Source organism: Choloepus didactylus, chromosome X (assembly GCF_015220235.1).
Source record: "Choloepus didactylus isolate mChoDid1 chromosome X, mChoDid1.pri, whole genome shotgun sequence".
Classification (NCBI taxonomy): domain Eukaryota; kingdom Metazoa; phylum Chordata; class Mammalia; order Pilosa; family Megalonychidae; genus Choloepus; species Choloepus didactylus.
The window spans coordinates 1,279,299-1,304,737 of record NC_051334.1 but is presented as its reverse complement, the minus strand read 5'-3'; the positions used below and the strand labels follow the sequence as shown (position 1 = coordinate 1,304,737).

The window sequence follows — 25,439 nt, the reverse complement described above, 5'->3', positions numbered from 1 at the left end:
TTTTACTTGTGATTGGTTTGTTGAGGTCTTCTATTTCTTCTAGGGTCACTCTAGGTTGTTCACGTGTTTCCAGGAACTTGTCCATTTCCTCTAAGTTGTCTAGTTTATTGGAAAACAATTGTTCTTAGTGCCCTCTTAGAAGTTTTTAAATTTCTTTGGGATTCGAACTAATGGCCTCCCTCTCATTTCTGATTTTGTTTATTTGGGTCTTCTCAGTTTTTGTCAGTCTAACTAAGCATTTGTTAATCTTGTTGATCTTCTCAAAGAACCAACTTTTGGTTTTATTTATTCTCTCTTTTGTTTTGTTGTTGTTGTTGTTCTCCAGTTCAGTTATTTCTGCTGTAATCTTTGTTATTTCTTTCCTTATACTTGCTTTAGTGTTTACTGTTCATTCTCTAGCTTCTTCAGTTGTTCAGTTAGATCTTTGGTTTTAGCTCTTTCTTCCTTTTTAATGTATCCATTTAGAGCTATAAATTTCCCTCTCAGCACCACCTTCACTGAGTCCCATAGATTTTGATATGTTGTGTTCTCATTCTCATTTGTCTGTAGATATTTACCAGTTTCTATTGCAATTTCTTCTTTGACCCACTGTTTGTTTAGTAGTGTGTTGTTTAATATCCATATATTTGTGAAAGTTCTGGTTATTTGGTGGTTATAGGTTTCCAGCTGCATTCCGTTGTGGTCAGAGAATGTGCTTTGAATAATTTCAATCTTTTCAAATTTTTTGAGCATATGATCTATCCTGGAGAACATTCCATGAGTGCTAGTGAAGAATGTATATCCTGATAATTTGGGATGAAACAACCTATTTATGTCTGTTAAGTCCAATTCATTTATCACATTGTTTAGGTTCTCATTTCTTTACTGGTCCTCTGTCTAGTTGTTCTGTCTGTAGAAGAGAGGGGTGTATTGAAGTCTCCCACTATTATTGTAGACGTGTGTATTGCTCCCTTCAGATTTGCCAATATTTGTCTTACGCACTTTGGAGCTCCTTGATTGGGTGCATAAACACTTATGATTTTTATTTCTTCTTGGTAAATTGTCTATTTATTAATATATAGTGACCTTCTTTGTCTCCTATGACATCTTTGCATGTAAAGTCTATTTTGTCCAATATTAGTATAGCTACTACCCCACTTTCTTTTGGCTGGACTATGTTTTTCAGTCATTTTGTTTTCAATCTCTGTGTTGCTGGGTCTAAGATGAGTCTCTTGTAAACAGCATATCGATGGATCATACTTTCTAATCAATTCTGCCAGTCTGTATCTTTTAACTGGAGAGTTTAATCCATTCACATTCAAAGTTATTACAGCGAAGGCAGTTCTTGAACCAACCATCTTTTCCTTTGGTTTTTATTTGTCAGATCTATTTTTTTTTCCTCTCTTTTTTTCCTTTAAGTTACCTTTACTAATATTCTTTGGTTCTTTGCCTTTCTCCAGTCCTCTCTCTTCTGTCTTCTTTTTTTTTTCAGCCAGTAGAACTCCCTTTAGTATTTCTTGCAGGGCAGGTCTCTTGTTAACAAATTCCCTCAGCATTTGTTTGCTTGTGAAACTTTTAAACTCTCCCTCACTTTTGAAGGAGAGCTTTGCTGGAAAAAGGAATTCTTGGCTGGCAGTTTTTCTCTTTCAAGATCTTAAATATGTCATACCACTACCTTCTTACCTCCTTGGTGCCTATAGAGTAGTCAGTTCTTAGTCTTATGTGGTTTCCCTTGTGTGTGGTGAATTGCTTCTCTTTTGCTGCTTTCAGGACGTTCTCCTTCTCTTTAGCATATGACAATATGATTAGTATATATTTCAGAGTGTGTCTGCTTGAATTTATTCTTTTTGGAGCCCATTGGTCTTCTCTGCTTTGCTTATTTATGTTTTTGTAAGAGTTGCGAAGTTTTCCCCCACTGTTTCCTCACATGCTTTTCCCAGCCCTTTACTTTTCTCTTCTTCTTGGATACCAGTGATTTTTATATTTGTGTGCTTCCTGTTGTCCATCATTTCCCTGAGATCCTTTTCAAATTAAAATTTTTTTTCTCAATTTTTTTCTCTATGTGTTCTTTTGTGCATTCACATTCAATTGTCTGCCCTGTGGTTCACTTATTCTTTCTTCTGCCTCTACAAATCTGCCATTTTGTGTCTCTAGTATATTTTAAATTTCATCTACAGTGTCTTTTATTTCCATAACATCTGTTATTTTTCTATTTACCCTTTCAAATTCCTTATGCTCTTCTAGAGTGTACTTGATGCCCTTTATGTTTAGCCCACCCATTGAAGTTGTTTTGGAGACTTGTATGTACTTCTTTGATTCATTGCTCCAAGTTCTGTGTCTCCTCTGGCTTTTTAATTTGGTCGTTTGGCTTTTCCATATCTTCTTGGATCTTCATATTCTTTGTGATTTTCTGCTGACTTTGGGGCATTTGCTTATCTTGATAAGGTTATTTTGGGACATGCAGGATTATTTGGACATTTATATGAAATTTGGCAGAACCACAGCTTGCTGGAGTGCAACTTTCCATGTCTTCCCACAGATGGTGCTCTTGAGGCCCCCTCTTATCTTAAGCAAGCTTTTCCCTGACTGCAGCTGCACTCTGGGTGGGGTCCAAACTAGGGTGGAAATCCAATCAGTGCTCCAGTTTCTCCATGTGCACTGGGGCTGGGGTTGGGGGGCCCTATGTAGTTTAGCAGAGAGTCCACTTACAGGGCACAGTGTGCCTGGTGATTTTGAGTCCCACCCTTCCCAACCAGGTTAAAAGCACCCCTCTTGTATTTGGCCCTCAAAGTCCCCATCTGCTGTGTGTCCATGAGCCTCTTGGGTGGGGGAGGGTCTCTTAGCCCTTCCACGTAGCACTCTCTCTTATCCCCACCTCTTGCCCATGCACACCATAGACCTTCCATGGAGGAAGAGTAAATGTACCAAGTTTTCCGTGTGTGCTCAACACAGGTCCACTGGTTCCCGAGTTCCCTCACAGGAGCTCCCGCCATGGGGCTGAGAGGACTGTCTCCCCAGCTAATTGCTGAGATTGGTGTGCGGGAGTGCAGATCTCTGCCTCCCCTGCTTGGAGGCTTGCTTGCAACTGTCAGCCCCTGGCTGCTATCCCAGTTGAATAAACTCACCCCACCCTTTCAGATGTAATTTCTCCACTCCTTCATCCAAGTCCCCGCATATAATTTTGTAGATGTCCTTCTCTGGCTGCTTGTACCCTGGATCCACTGTCCCCATCGGTTTCTGTCCTTTTTTCTAGTTATTCCATGAGGCAGAAGTTTGGCTTCTGCCTCTCCTATTCTGCTGTCTTCCTGGAAGTCTCTTTATTTTCTTTTAATGAACAAATTTAGTATCATTACAACCTCAGTAATGGAAATGTTCTTTTGTCCCTGTCCTCATGAAATTCTCTTTTAGGAATAGTACTTTCTTGGAAAAAAAGTTTTTTCTTGCTTTTGCCAAATTAAAGTTGATCAGAAAAATAATTGAATTTTTTCCAAATGGGAAATTATGTAGTTTTTCATAAGTTAATGTGCAATCTCTTAATATTTTGGAGTGGCAGCACTTCAATTTCATTTTCATCATCTTTAACAGCTAACTCTTATAATAGTTTGAAATACCATTACAAATACCTTTTTCCATTCCATGCTTGTGGGAAAAAGTAATGTCTGGTTACTTCAGAAGTAATAACTTATATGAAGTGGATTCTCAGCTTTTATTAACAAATTTACATTTCACACATCCATAATTGGGCTAAATATATCTCTCACTCTATCCCTGATAGGTCAGGCACACTGTGGGGCATATTAATGATTTACTGTCGCATTGAAGTTACCAAAACCATTCTGTGACTCAGAAATTAATATGGACTTTAAAAATTATTAGTATTTTTTCTTTAATCCTATTTGGGTCCAATTTCAATAAATAATCATTAGGCCCCACTGAAGTTCTGTAGTGGAAATAACCCTCTCAAACCAAAAAGCACAGACAGTTGAATCGATGTTTCCCAAAGAGACGCACACCCCATGATGGATGTTTCCTATGGCGGCATCCAAGCAGGAAGCAGCCCCAAACGTTTTCCATCTTCATCACTCCCCATCAAAGCTGGCGGCACCCATGTCTGCCCGGAGAGCAAGGTCAAACTCGTCACGGGTCACTCCCTCTTTCTGACAGCTCATATCCAGTCGATTACCAAGTCCTATTGATTTCCCTGACATCAGCTCATTTCTCCTTCCCAGGCTACTCTGGGTACCTGCTCCCTTGTGGGATGGCCACTCCTGTCTTCACACCCACTCCTGCCTCTCCCTAATCTCTCCACCTCCCAGAAGCCGGTTTGACTGTCTGAAAAGGCAAATCAAACCTGATGAAAATTCATGATCTTCCCATCACTTCTTGATAAGGAGAGAGATCCTTCACGGGCTCCGCGTCTGCTGGTCCCTGCTATTTCCCCAAACCCTTCTCTGCCTCATAGTGAGAGCATTGTGTGGGAGAAGGACGGGGCACCCATTTGTAGGAATGGTGGGAATGCAACCATATAAAAAACAAGCATAGTAAAAAGAATGTGGACACGCCATGCCAAAGTATTGTCTGTGGTTCTCTGAGTAGTTGGTTTATATTTTTCTTTTGAACACTAATAATAAAACTTAAAATAAAGAAAACAAAGTTCATTTGAAAAAAAAAAATTGATTATTGTGCCTAATAAAAGCATAGTAGCCCAAAGTAGGACTATGAATAACTGGTTTCTAGTGAGACTTTCTCAAGACTCACATTAAACTTGAATTTTGCTCCATGTAATCTCTCTTTCAACCCTTTGGGCTGCCATGAGTAATTTTTCTTTCCTCTCCTGGCATTTTCATCTTTCAGTCATGAAACAAAAATTCATTTTTCACTTGGTTACTGAGCTAAGAAATGTATCTTTAATTACTTATATAAATTCTGACTACTCATTACTAAATGAAACTTGTTCTTAAAATAAGTCCTACGTGACCTTCAAAGCCACTGCCCTAGAAAGCTTTTTCTGATGCTCAACAACAGAACTGAACTACCCATCTCCAGCTGTTGTATTTGCATTGGTTCTCTATTGCTGCATAATAAATTACCCCAAACCTTAGCAGCTTAAAGCAACACACATTTGTTATTTCCCAGTTTCTGCAGGAGAGGAGCATCTAGGGTTCTCTGGCTCTTGATTTCTTGCAAGGCTTAGTTAGAAGGCACCTTGGGAATCATATATCATATATCTCAGTTCTCTTATTTTCAGACAGGGAAACCAAGACCCAAAGAGTTTTACTGACTTGCCCCTGGTCACACATCTAGGGACTGGCAGTTTCTGGAGTGAAACCCAGGACAGATGGCTCATGTCCTCCAGGCACAGGACAGTGTTTCTAAGCTTCCCAGCATCCCACTGGGTGGAGACTTCAGTCTTCTTCAAGCTCCTCACAATGGTTCTTTTGGCTACTGAGTGATTCCTGTGATTTTCCGGTACCCAGTCGTGAGCCCTCCTGCCCCTGCTGACAGCAGAAGCAGTGGCTGATCCATTGCTGTGTGCCTAAAGGGCTCCACAGCCTTCTGCCCACCCAGTTCTGTGCTGACACACAGGATGTCAGGACTGGGAAGTGGGCACTGTGGCCTGTTTCAGTCAAAGCCCCTTTTGCTGCCAGACCACTGCATGGGTCACTCAATTATTATACATATATATGCATCATAACTTGCTTTGGTTTCATTATGAGCCTAGAATACTTTTCCAAACCTTGACTTTGAGTCTGACCACATGACTTGACTTGAACTGATGGACGTTATCAGATATGAGGTGAACAGAAGCTTGAAATAAGCCTCCACGTTTGGCCTGGCCCTCTTGTACTTCTGCATCACCTGATCAGAGCTTCCTCTGCATCCTCCTCAGCCTGAGCTCCAAAATAAATACACTTGTAGTAGACATAAGCCCAATATGCAGCCTAGAGCCCAGTCCAGCCCAGTCAAGTTGCAGCTAACCCACAGTCCGGGATACATTGTTGTCGTAAGCCATTGGGTCTGGGGTGGATTGTTACACAGCATTATTGTGGCAGCAGCTCACTGATACACTGTATTATCTGAATTAGCAGCATGCAAAAACAGTACGAGGCCATGCACTGCAGATGTTGATAGTACATGAGGAAGGTCCAGAAAAACAATTAACAGGGCTTTGAAGTGAGGTTCTTGTTTTTCATGTGGGCATACCTTGCCTCCTCATTAAGTGTTTATGTTCCCTTAATGCTGAGTTATGGGTAATTTTCTTTTCTAATTCTCCCACTTGACCTTATGAGACAATGTATATTCATTAATTTAATCACTTGATTGCATCTTGGTAAGGGAGTGTAGACAAATACAAATTGGCCAGGGTAATCTCCATAACCCCTGGCAGAGGGCCCACAGTGGGTTACACTAGGTCAAGGTTTCTCAGCTGCTGCTCTGTTGACTCTGGGGAATGATAACAGGTGGGGAGCCGTCCTGTGCATTGCAGGATGTTGACCCTCATCCCCAGCCTCATCCCACTTGATGCCAAGAGCACCCCCTCCTCACGTTGTGACAACCAAAACTGTCTCCAGATGTTGCCAAGGGTCCCCAGTGGGGGTGGTGGGGAGGCAGAACCGCTGGCCGAGAACTGCTACATAATGTCCCAAGACGAAACTCGTCTGAGACAGGAACCAATCACTGAGCTCAGGGAGAGAGCTGGTCGCCAGCCACCCCTTCTGCTTAGCCCCAAGAAGACAGTTTTTCTCAAAAACTCCTGCAAGTTTTTGAGAAACTACCTACCATCAAAACATCTTCCTCAGCTGCACCCTTTCAATGCAAAATATTTTGAAAAATATGATTTTTGTTTCTGTTTAAGAAGACAGGTTGAATATGGGAAGCTGTATGAAGTCTGGGGACATTTCATACAAATACATCTTAATTAATCTGAAATAAGCATCTCCCTCCCTCCTGGTGAATGCATTATCTCAACTGAAGGGGCATTTTTAGTAATAACCTAGATTCATAAACTTCTTAAAAGTGATTCACCCTATTCCTCTTAATATTTGAGTAGGATAGAAATGTTTAAAAAAATAAAAATAAAAGGTTCATTTACTTTAGGGAAAGGGAGACTAAGTCAAGAATCCAGGGCAGTGTTTGATGGTCACCTATACTTTTGATGATAAAGGGTATTGTTTAAGTTTTGAAAAATTACTTGTGGATTTTTCAACTTAGTTATATCATTAGCTATTCCCATAGAGTTCTTTCATCTGATGCACACATATTATATTTTATTTTATGTTTCATGCCATTTATTTTCATACACTAGATAAGACCTAGAATGGTGTGATTTAGTAATTGGCATTCCTGTCATTTTTCTCATTTAAGATGTGCAAGAAATAAAACTATCCCTTATCTCATCATAAAATTATTATTTTAGAGCTAGAGGTATATAAGGGCTGCATGCTGGCCCTATAATCCTAAGGGTGGAACAAATGGATCATCAGCACCCTGGGTGAGAATTGTCATCCTTTTTAAACATCTTAAATGTTAAAATCCCACAAAATCCCCTGCTACCCCTCCTTCTGTGCTGTACAGCTGAGCTAGGCAGGGCCTGAAGCAAAGAAGAAAGCCTCCCCAAAACCGTAACTCCTTAACTATGCCCTCATAGCCAGAAGCTCCCACCTTCATCTCGCTAACCTAATTCCTTAAAAGACCAGGCTCGGCTGAAGACCTGGTGGCTACCAAATGCTGCTTTCAAGAACACTCTCTCCTTTTTGAACAGCAGCTGTCTGGGGACAACTCTCTCATTTCCCTCCATATCAGTTAACTCATCCTTTAAGTGATATGTCCAGGTTCCGGCTCTACCTATGGAAAGCAGACTCCTGAGACATGCCCCTCTAAGTTCTGAGTTTAAACAAAAGCATTGGCAGAGATGTAACATGCCTGTGTCTTAAAATAGAGGGCTGAGCGGGCATCACAAAATGTAGGCTGTTCTACCTTTAGTGAGCTGCTCGGCTCTTCTTTTAGGAGGTGAGGGTACGCCACAAAGTGAGAAGAAGGCAACAATCATATGGAAAGGCCCAGCCCCAGCCCTACCACCCCAGCTTTAATGTAATTTCTTTGGGGACACCCCCTAGATTCCTCCAGTGGGGACTCGGTGCCCCCTTTTCACATTCTTATCACACCCAATGCATTTGCTTCTTAGCGCTGCTGACATTAGCAAGTGCTCGGATATCTGAGATATTTTTGTGTACTCCCCCCTGCTACACAGTAAACATTTTGCAGTCAGGGAATGGATCTTCCTTGTTCTCTGCTATACCCTAGGAGCACTGGCATCCAGTAAATAGCCAATTAATGTTTGTTGCCTGAACAAATGAATAAAGAACCACAGACACTTTTCGTGGACCTAAGTTTGGAAACGGAGTGTAAGTGCCACATGGGGAAGGGCTGGTTGAACAATATAAAAGAGAACTGCATTAGAGAAACCAGTTTTTCATTTGATTAGTTAAAAATTATTCACTCTAGCTCAACCCAGGAGGAGATAAAAAAGGATCAGGAAATATTTTTTCAACAGTGGGAAGTGTTTTCTGGGTAGTAGGAAGGATACGAAAATTAACATCCATCCCCAAAGATAAAGTGTGAGAAACACTAGAGGGTTTTAAGATAACCAGAGAAACCCATTGAAAAGCCTACTAAATGCTTCAGATTGGGGCAGCAAGGGGCCCCAAAGTGTATTTAACAGCTTGCACAGCCACAACTAACCTTTTATAAAACGTTTGCTCAGTAACACCCTGTCCCCATAAGTCTATGACAGTAGATAGCACTCAAGCCAGAGAAGGCTAGAGCCAACTGATGTGGTGGCATGTCTGCAATGAGTTGACAGTTTCAGGTTTCGCTTGTTGCAGAAAATAAATCAATAAATGTTATTATTTTAAAACTGGGATTTCTGAGTGTTTAGTATGTACCAGGCACTATACGTGCTTTCCATACATCCTCTCTTAATCGTGTCACCTATGTGAGGAAATGACCTAGGAACACCTTTTTATTATGTGTTCTACTCACCGTGGTGGCCGTGGAATTAGATAACAAGGACCCTCGCCCTCGTCACTGTTGGTGTTGGGGCCAGATCCCTCTTTGTGGTGGGGAGTGTCCTGTGCATTTGTGTCATCTGAATCCTTGGTGTTTCATCTCAAGTTGGCCTCTCAGTTCCAGGCCAGCTTTTGCTTGTGTAAAGGACACACCTCCTAATTCATGCTTGAATGCAACCTTGTTTGGAAAGAGGAGCTTTGCGGAAGTTGAGGTGAGGTCCTGCTGGACTGGGGTGAATCCTAAACCCTAGGACTGGAGTTCTTGGAGAAGAAGGGAGGGGAGATGTGGACAGGGAGCCACACACTGGGAAGAAGGCCACGTGAAGACAGAGGCAGAGATTGCAGTGATGCGTCTATGAGCCAAGGAGGCTAGGAGTCGCTGGCAAACAGCAGATGTGGAAAAGGCAGGGATGGATGGACCATCCCTAGGACGGACGCAGCGTTCCCTAGAACCTGCGAGGGAGTGTGGCCGTGCCTACAGCTTGATTCTGGACATCTGTTCTCCCGCTCTAGAGGGAATGTATTTCTGTTGTTTTATGTCACCTGTGTGTGGGGCTTTGTTGCAGCAGCCCCAGCAGACCAATGTGGAATCCAACTCTTTGGAAGACGGGCTCCTGGCTGCACATGGCAGGTGGAATACACATCGAACTCCATATGCAAGTCAGGAAGATGGACATCGTTAGCAGAGAAGAGCTGACTTAGGAGAATGGAGTAAGGGGACAGCTTCGTGCTTGCTGAAGGGGGAGCTGGCAAGAAGACTGATTTTAGACCCAGGGGATGATGGCCTGGAAGGTGGGATGAGGAAGAAGGTTGAAAACCCAAGGGCTGGTGGCACATCTTTTGGAAGAGTTTCAGCCTGCCAGTCTCCAGTCCAACTCTGCAGAGCCAAATGATGCTTCTGCTCCCAGCAGGACACAGGCACGTTCTCTGGAGAATGTGGCTCAAGAAGGCTCGGATGTTGGGACTTCAGGCCCAGCTTAGGGCGAAGGGAAGACGAGGGGTTGAAACATGAGGACAGTGAACGTGCACATCCTGAAGAGGGAGTGTGCAAGTCCTTGCCTTGTTCCGATCCCAGAAGCTAATAGAAGGAGCCAGGAGACTGCGGGCTTCCTCAGTGAAGAAAAGCCTTCCACGTCCCCACACTGGGGGTCTCCCAATGCAAAGCCCAGCCCAAGATCCCCGCCCCTGATCCCTTTAGGCTGAAACTGCCCAGCCACAAAGCCACACACACAACCACACGCACACACACAGGCCTTTGAATGAATAAGGAAAAGCTTATTCATTGAGTCCACAAACATTTTGTGTTGTTTTTGTTTTGGGAGGCATACTATGCACCAAGAACTGTTCTGTGTTCTAGGGACGAAGCAGTGAACAAAACAGACCCACACACTTCATTGCCCAAGTGTGGTGGCTTAAAAAACAACAGAAATTTATTTTCCGGCAGTTTCAGATGTCAGAAGTCCGAAATGAGTCTGAGGGCCTAAAATGAAGACATCTGCAGGGTCAGCCTCTTCTGGAGGCTCCAGGGGAAAATCTGTTTCTTTGCATTCTTCAGCTCTAGAGGCCACCCGCTTTCCTTGGCTTGTGGCCCCCGTCTCATCACCCTTGCCCCCTGCTTCCGTCATCATGATGCCTTCTTTCTCATTGACCTTCTTGCCTCCCTCTTATAATGACCTCCAAGTCCATTGGGCCCACAGGATCACCCAGGCTTCTCTGCCCATCTCAAGATCCTTAACTGCGTCGTGTCTGCAGAGTTCCTTCTGCCATATGAGGTGAATTTGCAGGTTCCAGGATTAGGACCTGGGCATCCTGGGGGTCTGACATACAGCACATAGAGATGACAGTAAACATATGGAGGGGGGTCTGGAGACCAGTGCTCAGGGGGTCCGGTGATGGGCCAGACTGCGGATGCTACTCTTTCCCCAGACGCCTTGATACCGGTGGGCTTGTTTCCTGGTTTTAATATTCAGTTGGCAATTTCTCCAGGCATCAGAGAGGGGGTGTCAGATGGCCATGCTCCCCAGAAGTCCTCTAAGCCGTTATTTTTGAAGGGTCCTGGGAATGAAATGTTGTAAGGTGGGCGTGGGTTGGGATGGCAGATCTAGCAGATGGACAGATTCTCCTCCCCAGGGACATTCACTTTTGCCCACTAGCTTTCAGTCACCCTAGACTTTGCCAGATGTCCTGTGAGTTTTGAAAGATATATATTACACCTGCATTTGTATGTTTAACTTTAAGATCTACTAAGGCAGCACTCCTACCTAATCTTAGAAAGGCTGCAACACTGAAAATTTGGTCTTGATGAAATGCCCATTCTTCCAGTGCTCCCGTATAGGACTTTTAGCTAATTAAAGAAGCCGCCTTCAATAAAGAGAAGGCAGGAGGTGACTTCTGTTTTCATGTCTAAACAGAACCTGAGTTTCAGTCCAGGGTAGAAACTAGAGGTAATTGCTGTCCATGGAGAACAAAACGTTTGTTTGGGAAACAAACACCCAGGAAGGAGAGGATAAAATTCTTCCCTGGGAGGATGAGCCCTTCTCAGACTTTCTCTTTGGAGCAAGGGTTGCCTTGAGCAGGTGAGTTGCAAGAATGTCCTGGCCTGAAACTTGCACCAGGGAGTGTGGGGCTTCTGGGAAGCCGCGAGCCAGCATCCCTCACTTATCTCTTGCCTCCTTGCCTTCTCAGGAGGATGAGGATCCTTTTCCTTCTGCTGTTATCCCTGCACAAAGCCCGGAGCGATGCAGAGATGAGGCCCAATGTCGTCGTGTTCATGGTGGACGATCTGGGCATCGGAGACCCTGGGTGCTACGGAAACAAAACTCTCAGGTTGGATGACGTGGTTTCGGTGAAAACGTGTGGCTCCATTTTCAGGCAGTAGGCCACCGTGATTGTGCATGCACGCTCGCACATCTCGGGGGCACAGATCACTTAGAAATGTTGACACACTCCACACAGTGTCTTTCCACACATGGCTTTACTTAGGTTCACGTAGAGGTTATGGAGGCAGGTGAGAGCTTATCTGTTTGGACCTGTGTGATGAGGTGGGTGAGCCCAGAGAAATCACCATGAGTGTATTCATAATTCCTTCTTCCTCAGTGCTGCTACACTGCTTTCACACGGTCCTGTTTTCTCTCCTTTTGTTCTCCACTTGTATTTCTTCTTCTTTCCTTGGTCACATCAGGTTAGTTTCCAGTTGGTTCTGCACCTGCCCCACCCCATCCCGGCTTGTCAGCCACTCATTCTCACCTGCATTCCTTCCATCCCCTTTGCTCCCAGCCCTTTCTCAGTCACCAGCCACACTGGTAGACAGTCACAGTAGACAGGTATCATGGTGGACAGGTATCACGGTGGACAGGTGTCACGGTTTATGACGGCATAGCTCTTAAAGGGCCAGGGGTGACTGCAGCATAGGAAAAACAGAAAGGAAACGAGACCTAGAACCGTCAGATGCTTGTGTCTGTGTGGCGGAGGGCATCTGTTTCTAACTCCTAGGTGTAAAATTGATTTAACATAAGAAATATCTCTATGGCTCTTTAGTTTAAAAGGGGAAGTAAGTCCTTGTGTAGTAGAATACTGACATTAGGATTTCATTTTCTTTTTACAATAATGAGGAAACGATTACCTAAAAACAGTTATAAAAATAGTTCTGTGGAGAGCTTCACCGCACCAAAAAATCGATGCAAACTAAATTAAAGGAGAAGCTGGAGAAAGACATAATTTTCTTCTGCTAGAATTTTCTCGTATGATCTATGAATAATGAATATCTGAAGCTGTTGTTGTGTTCTGACTGGGATGAGCCAGTTATTAAGTGTCCAGGGACACTGATTTATTTTCATGCCATTCACTCAGGCGCCTCATCTTAGTTTCAACATTAAAATGGGCTTTTAAAAGTGTATTTGCCATTACATATCAGATCAAACAAAAATTAAGTAAATTACTATTTTAAGGAAAAACCTGCTTATAAGACACAGCCAAATATATCTCAGTTTCTCCCTGATTCTTGATGTCAAACACGACTTTCATGTTAAGCATGACTATATGTTAGATTTTGAAGCATATTTGAGGGTAAGATCTGCATTCAATGTTCTCTTAAGATTTTAACTGACCTGTATGTTTTCTGCTCTACCTTTGGCACCAATTTGTAAAAAAAGTTTGGGTCTCATTTTTTGACATTTATGACATGAACCTTTTTTATTAACTTAATTCTTCTTCTGAGGGCCATAATTTCTATTAGTTTTTTTCCCCCTTTTCATTTGGTTTATTTTTTTAATCTTAGGCATGTTCCTAGAGTTTACTGAGATAATAGGTAACAGTTCCTATTAAGGAGTCCTAATTAAAAATTACAGTTAAATTTTTAAGATTCGCTTCCACCAATTACCAAAAGAAAAAAGTATTTAAAATCCCAAGGAAGAATTCATGGCAGTAGCTATCCTAGATTTGCCTTGTTCTCCATGTTCATTTCCAGTTCTTTCTGAATTACATTTATCATTTTATATCACACCAAAAACAGATTTCCCACTGGGCCAATCTCAGCACTACAAGGTATGCAGAGAGTTTCTGACTTCTAAACATTTTGTCATTTAAGGTAAAAGCAAAGTGGGAATAATGACAGTTAAAATAAGTGTGCAAACTAAATTAATAGATGGCAGACTAGTTGGATATTACAAATGCAATTGAATGCCATTGCTCTCTAAGCTGTGCATTATTACCAAGTGCTGGGCACCAGTTTGGGGAAGCTCTGAGGCCGCGACAATGAACAACATGCGGACTCCCTTCCCCCCAGGCAGCCATCTTTGAGGAGAGCACAATTAGCCTTGCTACCACTTGTACAGTGAGAAAGCTGCCATGAAAGGGAAAATCTGACTGCCACCCTGCAGGTAGAACAGTGCCCCTGACACACACACACACGCAACCAGAAAGGCCATTGGTGGTGTGCCCAGGAGGATTCCATCTGCATGCAGAACTGAAGGCTGGAATGTGACAAGCCAGGCAGAGAAGTGGGTCCTGGAGTTGCTGGTGGAGGATGTGGGGAGAGAGCTTTACAACACGGCTCAAGACGTGAAAGCCATTAATTCCCCAATGCTTAGGAAGTATGGAACAGCTTTCAAAGGGGATGGTCCAGTCCATTCAAGGAGAAAAGGCACCAGGAAGGCTCACCTTGCAAAATGCGTCATCCTAGAAATGAGCCGATCAATAAGTGTTCATTAAGCTTAAAAACCCGTAAACCAATGAAGGGGATGTAGCTCACAGCATATAGTTCTCCACATCAGTGTGTGTCTTCTCCTAGGTTATATTACTGCATTTGTTGATGGGTAAAGGCGCATGGGCTCCGGTTATTCCGTTGTCCCTGGGACATGTGGAATTTAGGCAGCAGCTGACGGGAGCTGCTTGTTGAGCTCCCTTTGGCTGTGGCTGGGAAGAGAGGGGTCAAGCTGTCCCCAAAGCTGTGTCGTTTGGAGGCATGAAGGTGACTGGGGGCGGAGGGGCAGGGGTGGTGGAGGAGTGAGGCCTGGCCCTACCCCTCACTGTGCCCCATCCCCAAAACTTAGTTCTTCTCTTCTAATCCAGGGCCAAGGGAAATAGGGTGATGACACGGGGGGGTCCCTGGGACATCTGCTGGACCTTGGTTGGTGTGCCGGTTTGAATGTATTGTGTCCCCCAAATGCCATTGTCTTTGTAGTCTTGTGGGGCAGACGTTTTTGGTGCTGGTTGGATTTGCTTGGAATGTGCCCCACCCAGCTGTGGGTGATGATTTTGATGAGATGTTCCCATGGAGGTGTGGCCCCGCCCATTCGGGGTGGGCCTTGATCAGTGGAGCTACATAAATGAGCTGACTCAGAGAGAGGGAACTCAGTGAGTGCAGCTGTGAGTGATGTTTTGAAGAGGAGCAAGCTTGCTAGAGAGGAACGTCCTGGGAGAAAGCCATTTTGAGGCCAGAGCTTTGGAGCGGACGCCGGCTGCCTTCCTAGCTAGCAGAGGTTTTCCGGACGCCATTGGCCATCCTCCGGTGAGGGTACCCGATTGCTGATGTGTTACCTTGGACGCTTTGTGGCCTTAAGACTGTAACTGTGTAGCGAAATAAACCCCCGTTTTATAAAAGCCTATCCATCTCTGGTGTTTTGCATTCTGCAGCATTAGCAAACTAAGGCAGTTGGATTCTAATTCTGAGCCTCGGTTCTTTGTCACCTCTTCCTCACCTCCCCTGCCTCCCGCCTTCCCTCTTTATATCACACAAGTGTCTAACGGCCCTGGGCCATTGAGAGGCCACTGTCCTCATTTTCAAGGTCACCCAAACCAACAGAGTTCTTTTGTCCTAGAACTCCCAATATTGACCGGCTGGCCAGAGAGGGCGTGAAACTCACGCAGCACCTGGCAGCGTCGCCCCTGTGCACGCCGAGCAGGGCAGCCTTCATGACCGGCCGGTACCCCGTCAGATCAGGTAACCGTCTGCCTTCACCCCTGTGGCCGCCGTCCTCGGGGCAGCCGCCTGGCACCCTCCTCCCTTGACGGCTGATTTTCCCTGCTTCAGGAATGGCATCTCGTTCCCGAGTTGGCGTTTTCCTCTTCTCAGCCTCTTCTGGAGGACTTCCCAACAGTGAGATTACATTCGCCACGCTTCTGAAGAATCAAGGCTATGCAACAGCCCTGATAGGTACGGGCAGCTGAGGAGGGAGGGGACAGGGACCTGGGCAGGGTGGTCAAGGGAGTGGGAGAAGGAATCAGAGCCATCTTCTCAGCAGGGGTATCTGCTGCTAGGCGCCGCACAACTTTATATATAGGAGAAATGGTTTCACTTCTTAATTAAAATGGAATGAGCCCATCTGGACCATTTGAATGTGTAGATATGTGTCCTTCCCCCACCCCCCCATCTCACCTCTGTGTATGTGTGTGTGTAGGCAGATAGCTAGATGAAAAGATACAGGGATGGACAAATGGATGTTTGGATGGATAGATGGGTAGAAAAATACACATAGATGGGTAAATAGGTAGTCAGATAGATATAGAGAGATGATAAGTAGCTACTAAATAAGTAGGTAGATAGGTAGATACATAAATACATACGTACATACATAGATAAGATGGGTGGATGGACAGATAGATATATGATGGATGGATGGATGGACGGACGGATGGATGGATGAATGGAGAGATAGATAAGATGGGTAGATGGATGATAAAAGATGGATAGATAAATGGATATATTGATGAAATAGATGATTGATAGCTACAGATTGACAGATGAAGATAGTGATGGGATAGGATGGATGGATGATGAGACAAATGTTGGGGGAGAGGGAGAGAGATGAGATGGACGGATGGATGGATGGATGCATGATAGATGGATGAATGAATAGATAAATGGGTAGACCAGATAGATAAATAATTATACACAGAGAGAGTACTTACATAAATACATAAACCCAGCATGCTATTGATAAAGACGGCCATTTTACATTTCAGTTTTTTCTGAGTTGCCATTCCCACTGATTTCATCCAATTGATAGTTCAAATTAGTTTCTTGGCTACCGAATCAATTACCATGCAGTGGGTTGGCTTAAACAATGGGAATTTGTTGGCCAACTGTTTTGAGGCTAGGAGAAGTCCAAAATCTAGGTGTCATCAAGGCAGTGCTTCTCCCCAAAGACTGTGACATTCTGGGGCTGGCTGCCAGCGATGCTTTGTTCCTGGGCTTTTCTGTCACACGGCAATGCACATGGCGGCCTCTTCTGGCTTCTCTCTTGTCTTCCAGGTTCTGTTGATGTTCAGCTTCTGGCTGCTCCTTCTAGCTTTTTTTTTCCTCTGTCTGTCTGACTTTCTCTCTGCTTATAATGGACTCCAGTAATCCAGATTAAATCCCAAACTGATTCATTTGGGCCACACCTTAACTGAAGTAACATCTTGAAGAGATCTTTACAGTGGGTCCCTACCCATTGGAATGGATTAAGTTTAAGAACATGTTTTTTTCTGGGGTTCAGAGCTCCACACCAGTACAACAGGAAGGACACATACTGTCCATTTGCTAGATGTGCTTTGGTCTAAGCACTTCATTGGGTGAATCCTAAAAATCTCATGGGAACAAATTGACTGTTCTCTTTCCCTCCACATCTTGTTATAAAACCATCACCATTTTTTCTTTTTGGTGAGGTGCTCACAAATTTAGGACATTTTAATAGTTTATTTTTATAGGTGTTTAAAATAAATGCTGAATATTGAGCAAAATTTCCTTATGCTTCATGGGTATCTTGTGAGTAGGGATTCATTTCCACTTTTAACAGTCAAAGAAGAAAACTAAGTTGGTTATAAAAGTTTACTTTTAAAGAAGTTTCTCCGAAAAGCATTTATCTCAGAAAAAAATGCTTCTTGTTTTCTATCTGGTTTAGTTTATTTATTTGGTTAGTTTTTTGTTTATTTGTTTGCTTGTTTTTTGCAATCGCTAAATTGGTTCTTGTCTTCTGGTAGAGTAGCAAAAACCCTTGTGAAATCAGGAAAGGAAGTGCAAAGCAGGAGGGTCCAATAAAGGCAGCCTGAGCTCATAAATACGCAGACAGGGTTCTCCTTTTCCGTGGTGGGAAATCGAAGCTGGCATCTACATCAGGGTTTCTCTTGGGGTTCATCGTATCGCCCATCTCTCTCTGCAGGGAAGTGGCACCTCGGGGTGAACTGTAACAGCAGTAGTGACTTCTGCCACCACCCCCTGAGCCACGGCTTTGATTACTTCTATGGCCTCCCGGTGACCAACCTGCGGGACTGCAAGCCCGGGGAGGGCAGCGTCTTCACCACGGGCATCCGCCTGCTGGCGCTCGTCCCCCTGCAGCTCATTGGCGTTGCGCTGCTCACCCTGGAGGTGTGCAATTGCCTGAGGCTGTTCCGCGTGCCCCGCTGGGTTTTCTTCTGCCTCCTCTTCCTCGCGGCCGTCATCCTCGTCGCCTTGGTGTGTTTCCTTCATTACTTCCGGCCCTTGAACTGCTTCCTGATGAGGAACCACGAGGTCACCCAGCAGCCCATGTCTTACGACAGCCTCACGCAGAGGCTGACGCGCGAGGCGGTGCAGTTCATCCAACGGTTGGTATCTGCCGTCTGCTGCGCTCTGATGCTGGGGCTGCCTGTGAAAAATAATCCAGTTACTTCCATGCACATGGGAGATACAGGGTCTTTCTAGCTTCAGTTTCTCTTTCACGCTAATAATTCTCCAGAGAGCCAGGCTCTCTGGAAAAGGGAGGTGGACAATGAAGTAACACACTTCTGATGGCTTTGGAAAGAACTCGCAAGGCGGTGGGCTCTGGTTATAGTCAGTCTCTTTGCCTTCTTGATGACGAAGGAGGAGGGAGGTATCACCATGGTCTTTAACATTCAAATGTGGTGGTTGGCAGAGGAAAGATCATGGTGTATTGTTGTTGTGATGTAAATGTCCGTCCTGGAAAAAGTCAGAATATTTTAGGCAAATGTCTGGGTGAAAGTATCTCCATGAGCAACCCTTGTTGAACTGAATTAGCTCTTCTGGGTCCCTGAGTTCCCGTTTAGTTCCTAGTTTGGGAAGTTGAAATCAGTGAATTGAATAACCACCCATTGAAAAATGTACAACAGTCCTGGGGTCAAAGCTGTGTCAGGAATGCTTGGAGTTAAAAAACAAACAAATAATACCATTTTTGTTCCATTTGTCATTTTTAAGGACCATACTTTAAAATTAAAAAAAAAAAAAAAGAAAGATGGAAATCTCATTTGAAAATCACACATTTGGCCTTTGTGGCTGTTTGGAACTCTAAAGCAGATTTAAAAACAGCTTTTGGGGGGGGGTCTCAATATTATCAGGAAGGTAGAGGAACTATAGATAACAGTTAATTACACAACATAAAATTATAAAAACAATCCTCACAACGACAGGGCAGGTCACCATGAGGGAAGATTTCAGTGTTAGTGCAGGAAAAAATATGGAAGATTTCATTTAAAATCAAGTATTTTCTTTTTTTACTTTTTCTTTTTTTGAGTAAGAGATAAAATGCAAAGCTGAAGAAAAAATATATAGTTGAGGAATGCAGAAACTACCCAGTATAAGACTGGTGAGAAAGGGAAACTAACTTACTCCATGAAAACTATGTAGAAAATGTTATCAGGGCTAGTCAGACCCTAATGTTCAAGTTGTGAGACAGAAGAGGTCTAACCCATTCAGCTTGGGTGTAATTGTGACCTCAGTGCCAATGACATCACCATCTGTTCAACAGGCAAATCGTGGGGCCTGTTTTAGTATAAATATCTGCTGTTACAAGGGGTCTAATGTAGCTCTGAGGGAATCCCTCATCTAATCCCTCATTAAATGTTCAAACGGACTATCAATTAATTTACACAAATGTTGCAATTGATAGTCCATTTGAACATCGCCTGTAAAAAGCAGGCAAAAATAGGGGTGATCAGCTCCTATAATTCATATTCTTTCCAAGTTTTAACTGGAAATTAGCTTATAATCTGAATTTCAATTTAACTTTGACATATATAAACTGGTCATCGGTCATTATAGCTGTTCTCAGTTTTAGCTTCTGGAATGTGATTCCAGACTGTGTGGTGTTAGCTGCCCAACTGCAGAGACAGCACCCACTTCTGGTACCAAATTTTGTATTTGTCAGCAAAGACTGATGAAATCTCAGTGGATTAACAATCAAAGTTTATTTCTCACCCTTACAAAATGTATCGTCAGGGAAACTCTCCAACGGGAGACTCAGGTATCCAGTTTGCTACGATTTTTGGTCCCATCATCTCAACAATGCCTCCACATATGCAACAACAGAGAGCAAAGAGTCAGAGAGGGTCATTCGAGAACTTTTTGTTGCCTCCTCTTGGAAGTGATTGTCACTCCCACTCGGGGGCAATCAAGTAGGAAAAGCTCTATGTCCCCAACTTGACTTCACTTGCGTCTAAGATGCAGACCTCCCTTTGTGTTCAGGAAAAAGTGAAATGGGTCTTGGTAAACAGAAATTTGGTCTACTACCAGCAGTGATTTTCAAATTTGTTTTAAGTTAGGAATATTTCAAATGTAATTTTATTAGACGCTAAATATGTAGGGGGAATAAAAGGCGAAGTGTTTGGGCTGGCCCTGAAGAGAGGACTGCTTTTGGAAACTTGATGTTTCCTATGGAAAACGAAGGAACAACTGGAGAGAAAGGGCCGACTTCTCCACAAAATACTAAAAGAATATGTGCATACAAACTTCCTTAGTCAAGACTCCAGACACATTAATGTTTAACACACATTTAGTACAAGAGATGGGCACACAAAGGAAAAAAAAATCAGCATGAACCTCTGATTTTTAAAAAAGTTGTTTGATATGACTATATGAGAGGAGTATGAAGGAATTTGGGCAGTGTTGCAGAGAAATGAAACTCAAGGGACTAACTTATTACAAAATTTTAATTAATTGAAGGGTTGTGACATTTACATTGAACAATATTTTAATCAGAGCAAAATAGAATAATTTGAAGAAAAGGTATTAATATTTTGGTTATATACTATATATATATATATTATTTACAAAGGGATACATTATTGAAATTGAACTCCAAGGGAGGTGATAGGAGATTTATATGTAGAGTAGCAATATACAGTTTAAGTATTCTTCTTAAACTAAAGAATAAACAATGACTGCCCAAGGATAAGGAGCTATAGGCACAATAACCTCTAAAAGTCCCTAAATACCTGTTACTATGTGGTTTGTTGGTCTATGAAAAGTCAGGATAGGACTTGTGCTGTGTGTCTTGATTTCTGAAGGTCTGGGCTCGCGAAGCACATGAGAGAGGGGTGGATTGCTGGTGCTTGGCAGTAGGTCTTGGGCTGGCGACTAGCTGGCTGACCTGGATACACCACACAATCTGGGTATCTCTCTGTCAACTTGTGGTCCCCGTGCCGAGAGCCTGTCATATCCAGGCACTGAGTGGAAGCCTATTGGGTTGGGCAACTTCATGCAATTCTCAGGAGAGGGAGGAAGGTATTGAGCTGGCCGTCCCCCTCCGGCACATTTATTTCAATTATTATTTGCACGTTGAGATGCTGTCCAGGTTTCAATGCCTGGAGTAAGCCTAAGCATTGGCCGCCATAGGTCATCAGTGGGGCAGCCCTCTCCGTCCTTGGAGGGGCACTAGTACATGCTGCCATATACTATAGGATCATTCTAACTTTTCCATGGATGACCAAAGAAGGGCAGCAGGAAAATGCCCTATATGTCTAGAATAGTGATTCCTCCGACTTTGCGTGAGGATCACCTGGAGGGCTTATTCCAAGTGAAGATGGCCATGCTTTCCTCTGGAGAGTCTTATTGAGAAGCTTGGAGGTGTGGTCACATGTCTGCCTTTTAATAAGTTCTCCACGAGATTCTAAACTGAATGTCCCACGGGTGTATTAGTTAGGGTTCTCTAGGGAAATGGAATCAACAAGAGATATCTATAAATATATCTATAAATATAAGATTTATAGAAGTGTCTCACGCAAATGTGGGTATGCATGAGTCCAAATTCTGTAGAGCAGGCAGCAAACTGGCAAATCCAATCAAGATGTTCGATGAACTCCTCAGGAAACGAACTGGCAACTTCGATGAACTCAGGAAACGCTTCGCTGGTCAACCAAAGAAGAAGTGAAGGTCCTCCATTTGCCTCACTTAAAAGTCTTCAACTGATTCACTTAAATTCAGCTGACTGCATTCTCTCATTGTGGAAGACACGCCGTTCATTGATGTCATCAATCACAGCTGCAGCCAGTTGACTGATGATTTAATAAACCAGCCTGTTGGTATATTAACCAGCCACAAATGTCCTCACAGCAATGGTTAGGCCAGTGCTTGCTTGACCAGACACCTGGGCACCATCACCTGGCCAAGTTGACACGTGAACCTAACCATCACAATGGTGCACTCTTAAGAAACACTGGAGCATAGATAGATTTTTGCTACCATGGACAAACACCACGATCGTTATTATGCTGTTTAGAAGTTCAGGAAGGTGAAACTCACCTGTGGTCTAATGCAAAAGCTTTAGAACTTAAGAACTTCCTAAGAAATACAGTTTATGTCATGATCCAGTATGTAACTGAAACAGACGTTTTCTGAAGTGATCCTTCCCTCACTGGGGTGGTCACCTCTGATACTTTCCATCCTCTTCACTTCTGTTTCGTGAAAGACAATGATCTGATTGTGACTCGACATTACTCTCACGACTCACCAATGGTTCACAGTCATTATGATTGACAGAGCCGTGGTGTTAATGGCTTAGTGTTACCGTGTTTTATAGGAACATAGCTGTTCCAAGATGGAGAGGTGGCCCATGGGATGGCAGACCAATCCAGTTAACCCAGCACACAACAGTCTGTTGCTTGGTCAATTGAATAAAGAACTGAACGTGCTCACATCGCTCTCCCACTTACTGGCTATCTCTCAAAACCACATGCAAAGAAGATTAATAAAGCATTCCTTGTGAAATGTTGGGGTTCAGAAATACTACTCAGGGTGAATCACTTTTTTAACATATTATATTTTGACATGAATGATTTAATGTCGTGAATGTGTGAATATTCATATGACCGCATGGCATTCTAATGGGTCCCTCAGCATATGGCTTTGGGAGGAGACCAAAACTAATTTGATTATCTGAAGGATTCTGAAGCCCAAAGAGTTTATCTTGATTATCTTCGGGAATTTGCAGTTTTCTTCCAGAATTAGAGATATAGGATGTTCTAGCAGTACCCTAGCTGGAGATTATTATTGTTGAGTTACAACCAGAGGGTTTTTTTCCCTCCAAAATAAGTGCTTCTAACTTAATGTCTGTTGTCCGCACTGGAACAACATATCATCGGTATTAGTGAAGATACCAGCAGTTTTATGCGGTGGTGCTATTTACAAAAAGCTTCCTGCATGCATTATCCAAAGATGCAAAAATTTAAAACATTGAGGTAAAATTATCCTCAGGTAAAATATCCTCATGTGTTATATTAAGATACCTGATGAGCAGAAATGTTGCATCCAAGAGTCAGTAAGAGACTTGCCTTAACGTGCCAACAAAGAATGATAACAATGGTGGCATCATCATGTTAATAAAACATCTTTTCAAGGATCTGAAGACATCTGAATTACTCATTAATCAGAATATCCTGAATAATTTAGGCAGGTCTTACCACCTTTCTGAGAAATGTATTTAGAGTTTGTCAGAAGCAGAATAATGAAAGCCTGATTAAAGCAATGACATTGTTAGTCAAATTTATTCAAATGCTTTTGAATTCAGAATCTCCCAGTTGAGAACTGGAGCCTTATTTAGATATATTGACAACAAAAAAAATTCTGTGTACACAGCTTCCCCTCCGATCATATGTCAAAGGTGGCAGAGCAAGATGTTTTAAGCTGTTATTACTAAAATTTATATTCTTTCTCTACACCATGTTTCTGAAATGATTTATATGCAGGAGTTTGTTTCCTGAGATGCTAGCTTGAGATGTTAAAAGAGGAATAACAGGGATGTGAGACAAAGATGCTTCATTGGTTTGTGATTGTCTCAAATGAGGCATGCTTGGCTAAATTTGGAATGTGCCTTGAGATTACAAGTGCTTATTTCAAGTAGAGGAGAGTGATGGTTTAAAATATGTAACTATCCACTCAGGATACCTCAACCTAATTTACTTTTAGGGATAAATTTGCCTGGGAGATGCTTCTATTATTAGAGAGCTAGCTAATTATCTCACCATATGTTATGAGCTGTACAGTGATTCAGGAGCCTGGTTATCCTCAGTACACTTTAATTAGCAAGAAACCCTTGTTGGGAAGAATGAACTGTCAAGTTCTTAGAGATACGCAACTCTCCGTATGTGTCCTGAATGAAGGCTGCTCAAGAATCTAAACATTCACTTCCTGCCATCAATGTCTTCAGCGCTCTGTAAAACAAAGCTGATTCAGCTGCCCAGGGAATCAGCCTGGGACACAGCCAAGTGTAACAAACACTAGTTGAGCAGACACCAATTATACGTCATTCTCTGTGGATTTGCTCATCTCCTTGTGCACACTTCACACTCAGCATCACTTAAATATTTCAAAACAACCCCACCAGGTGGGCAAAGAGATGTCTCAAAGGGAGCAACTCAAGGCTGAAAACAGTGAGTGATTCACCAAAGGCCACAGGTCAAGCTAGAGGCAGGATTTAAAAAAAAAAAAAAAACAGAGTTAACTGCCTCCTCCATGTTGGGATGGACTTTTAGATGCATTCCCTGCTGCACTGTCTACTCTACTGTGGCAGACTTGCTGATAAGGTCAGAGTGAGGATTGTTGGGAGGGAGACTAGGTCAATGGACAGAAATCTCAACACACTTTCACTATGTACAAGAGTCTGTCCAGTGCCCTTACCCAGCCCCAAAGCAGAATATCTCCTGATAATTCCTATATAAACTCCTGTGTCACCAATCTCACTGTCACCATGGTGATGGAGAAGTGCTGGATATTCTGAAAAGAAAATAAAGGCTGCGTGACGGCATGTGAATTTAGCAGGCTGATTTTATTCACAAAATGGTTTTTTACTTCAGTTCAAGTCAAGGCTAAATAAAAAAAAAAAAGGTGTTATGCCAGTGGGTAGAAAGAGATCCGTAGAGACAAGGGACCCTGGTCATTCTGCTTTGTGAAAAGACCGGTATTTTGGTCCCTTTTGTCTCTAAGGTCATTCAAAATGTTGCCTCATTGCTAGGAAGAAAAATTAAGCTGAAAGAAACCACTTTGTATTTTTCTCTGCAAATATAGACATGTTTACATTAAAGAAGACATTTCCAAGAACAGTGATGTCTTTATATGCATCCATATAATTTGTGGAGCTTTTCGTATCCAATTATTGGAGTCATAAATTCATGTGACATTCACCATGAGGATTCTGGTCTTTAAGCCTGGTTCATATAAGTTAGTTCAATATATTAAATATATATGTAGTATCTCTGTGTGTGTGCGTGTGTGTGTGTACTTTTAAGATGCTATAATTCAAAGTTAAATATGGTAATAGCCTTGTTTAGCTCCAGGTGAGATATTTCATGTCCTTCCTTGGCGTGTCCTTTAGCAAATGCTGTCCTGTATGACAAATCCAGACTTTGGAAATGTGGAAATGACATGGAGCTCTACTTTTAATCTCTCATTTCTCAGGGTAGTGAGATCTCCTTGTTGAGACTTCAGTGGACCCCAATCTCTGACAACACTCCACAGGGAAAACAGTGACATCAGAATTGCAGAAAGGACGAGCAACCACGGGGAGTGAAATCTACCGGGAAATTTATGCCCCTAGTAGAGGGTCATAGGGAAACATCTCTGCCATTTTCTATGCTCTAGTTTTACAGCAATGCATACTGCTTTCTCAAAGCCTGGCTTGTGTTGCCGTAAATCCCTAAAATCGGTGA

At 42.9% G+C, this 25,439-nt stretch overlaps 1 protein-coding gene across 5 annotated transcripts in view; it reads left to right on the top strand.

The window, feature by feature from the left end:
• STS (steroid sulfatase) overlaps positions 1 to 25,439 on the top strand; it is a 646,106-nt gene that overhangs the window by 74,527 nt on the left and 546,140 nt on the right. For all 5 annotated transcript variants that reach the window (XM_037821492.1, XM_037821493.1, XM_037821494.1 and 2 more), the window contains exons 3-7: positions 11,459 to 11,623; positions 11,733 to 11,873; positions 15,365 to 15,486; positions 15,577 to 15,699; positions 17,687 to 18,110. In XM_037821492.1, the coding sequence (XP_037677420.1) occupies positions 11,505 to 11,623; positions 11,733 to 11,873; positions 15,365 to 15,486; positions 15,577 to 15,699; positions 17,687 to 18,110 (929 nt within the window). In that variant the 5' untranslated portion in view covers positions 11,459 to 11,504. The remainder of the gene's footprint in view (positions 1 to 11,458; positions 11,624 to 11,732; positions 11,874 to 15,364; positions 15,487 to 15,576; positions 15,700 to 17,686; positions 18,111 to 25,439) is intronic.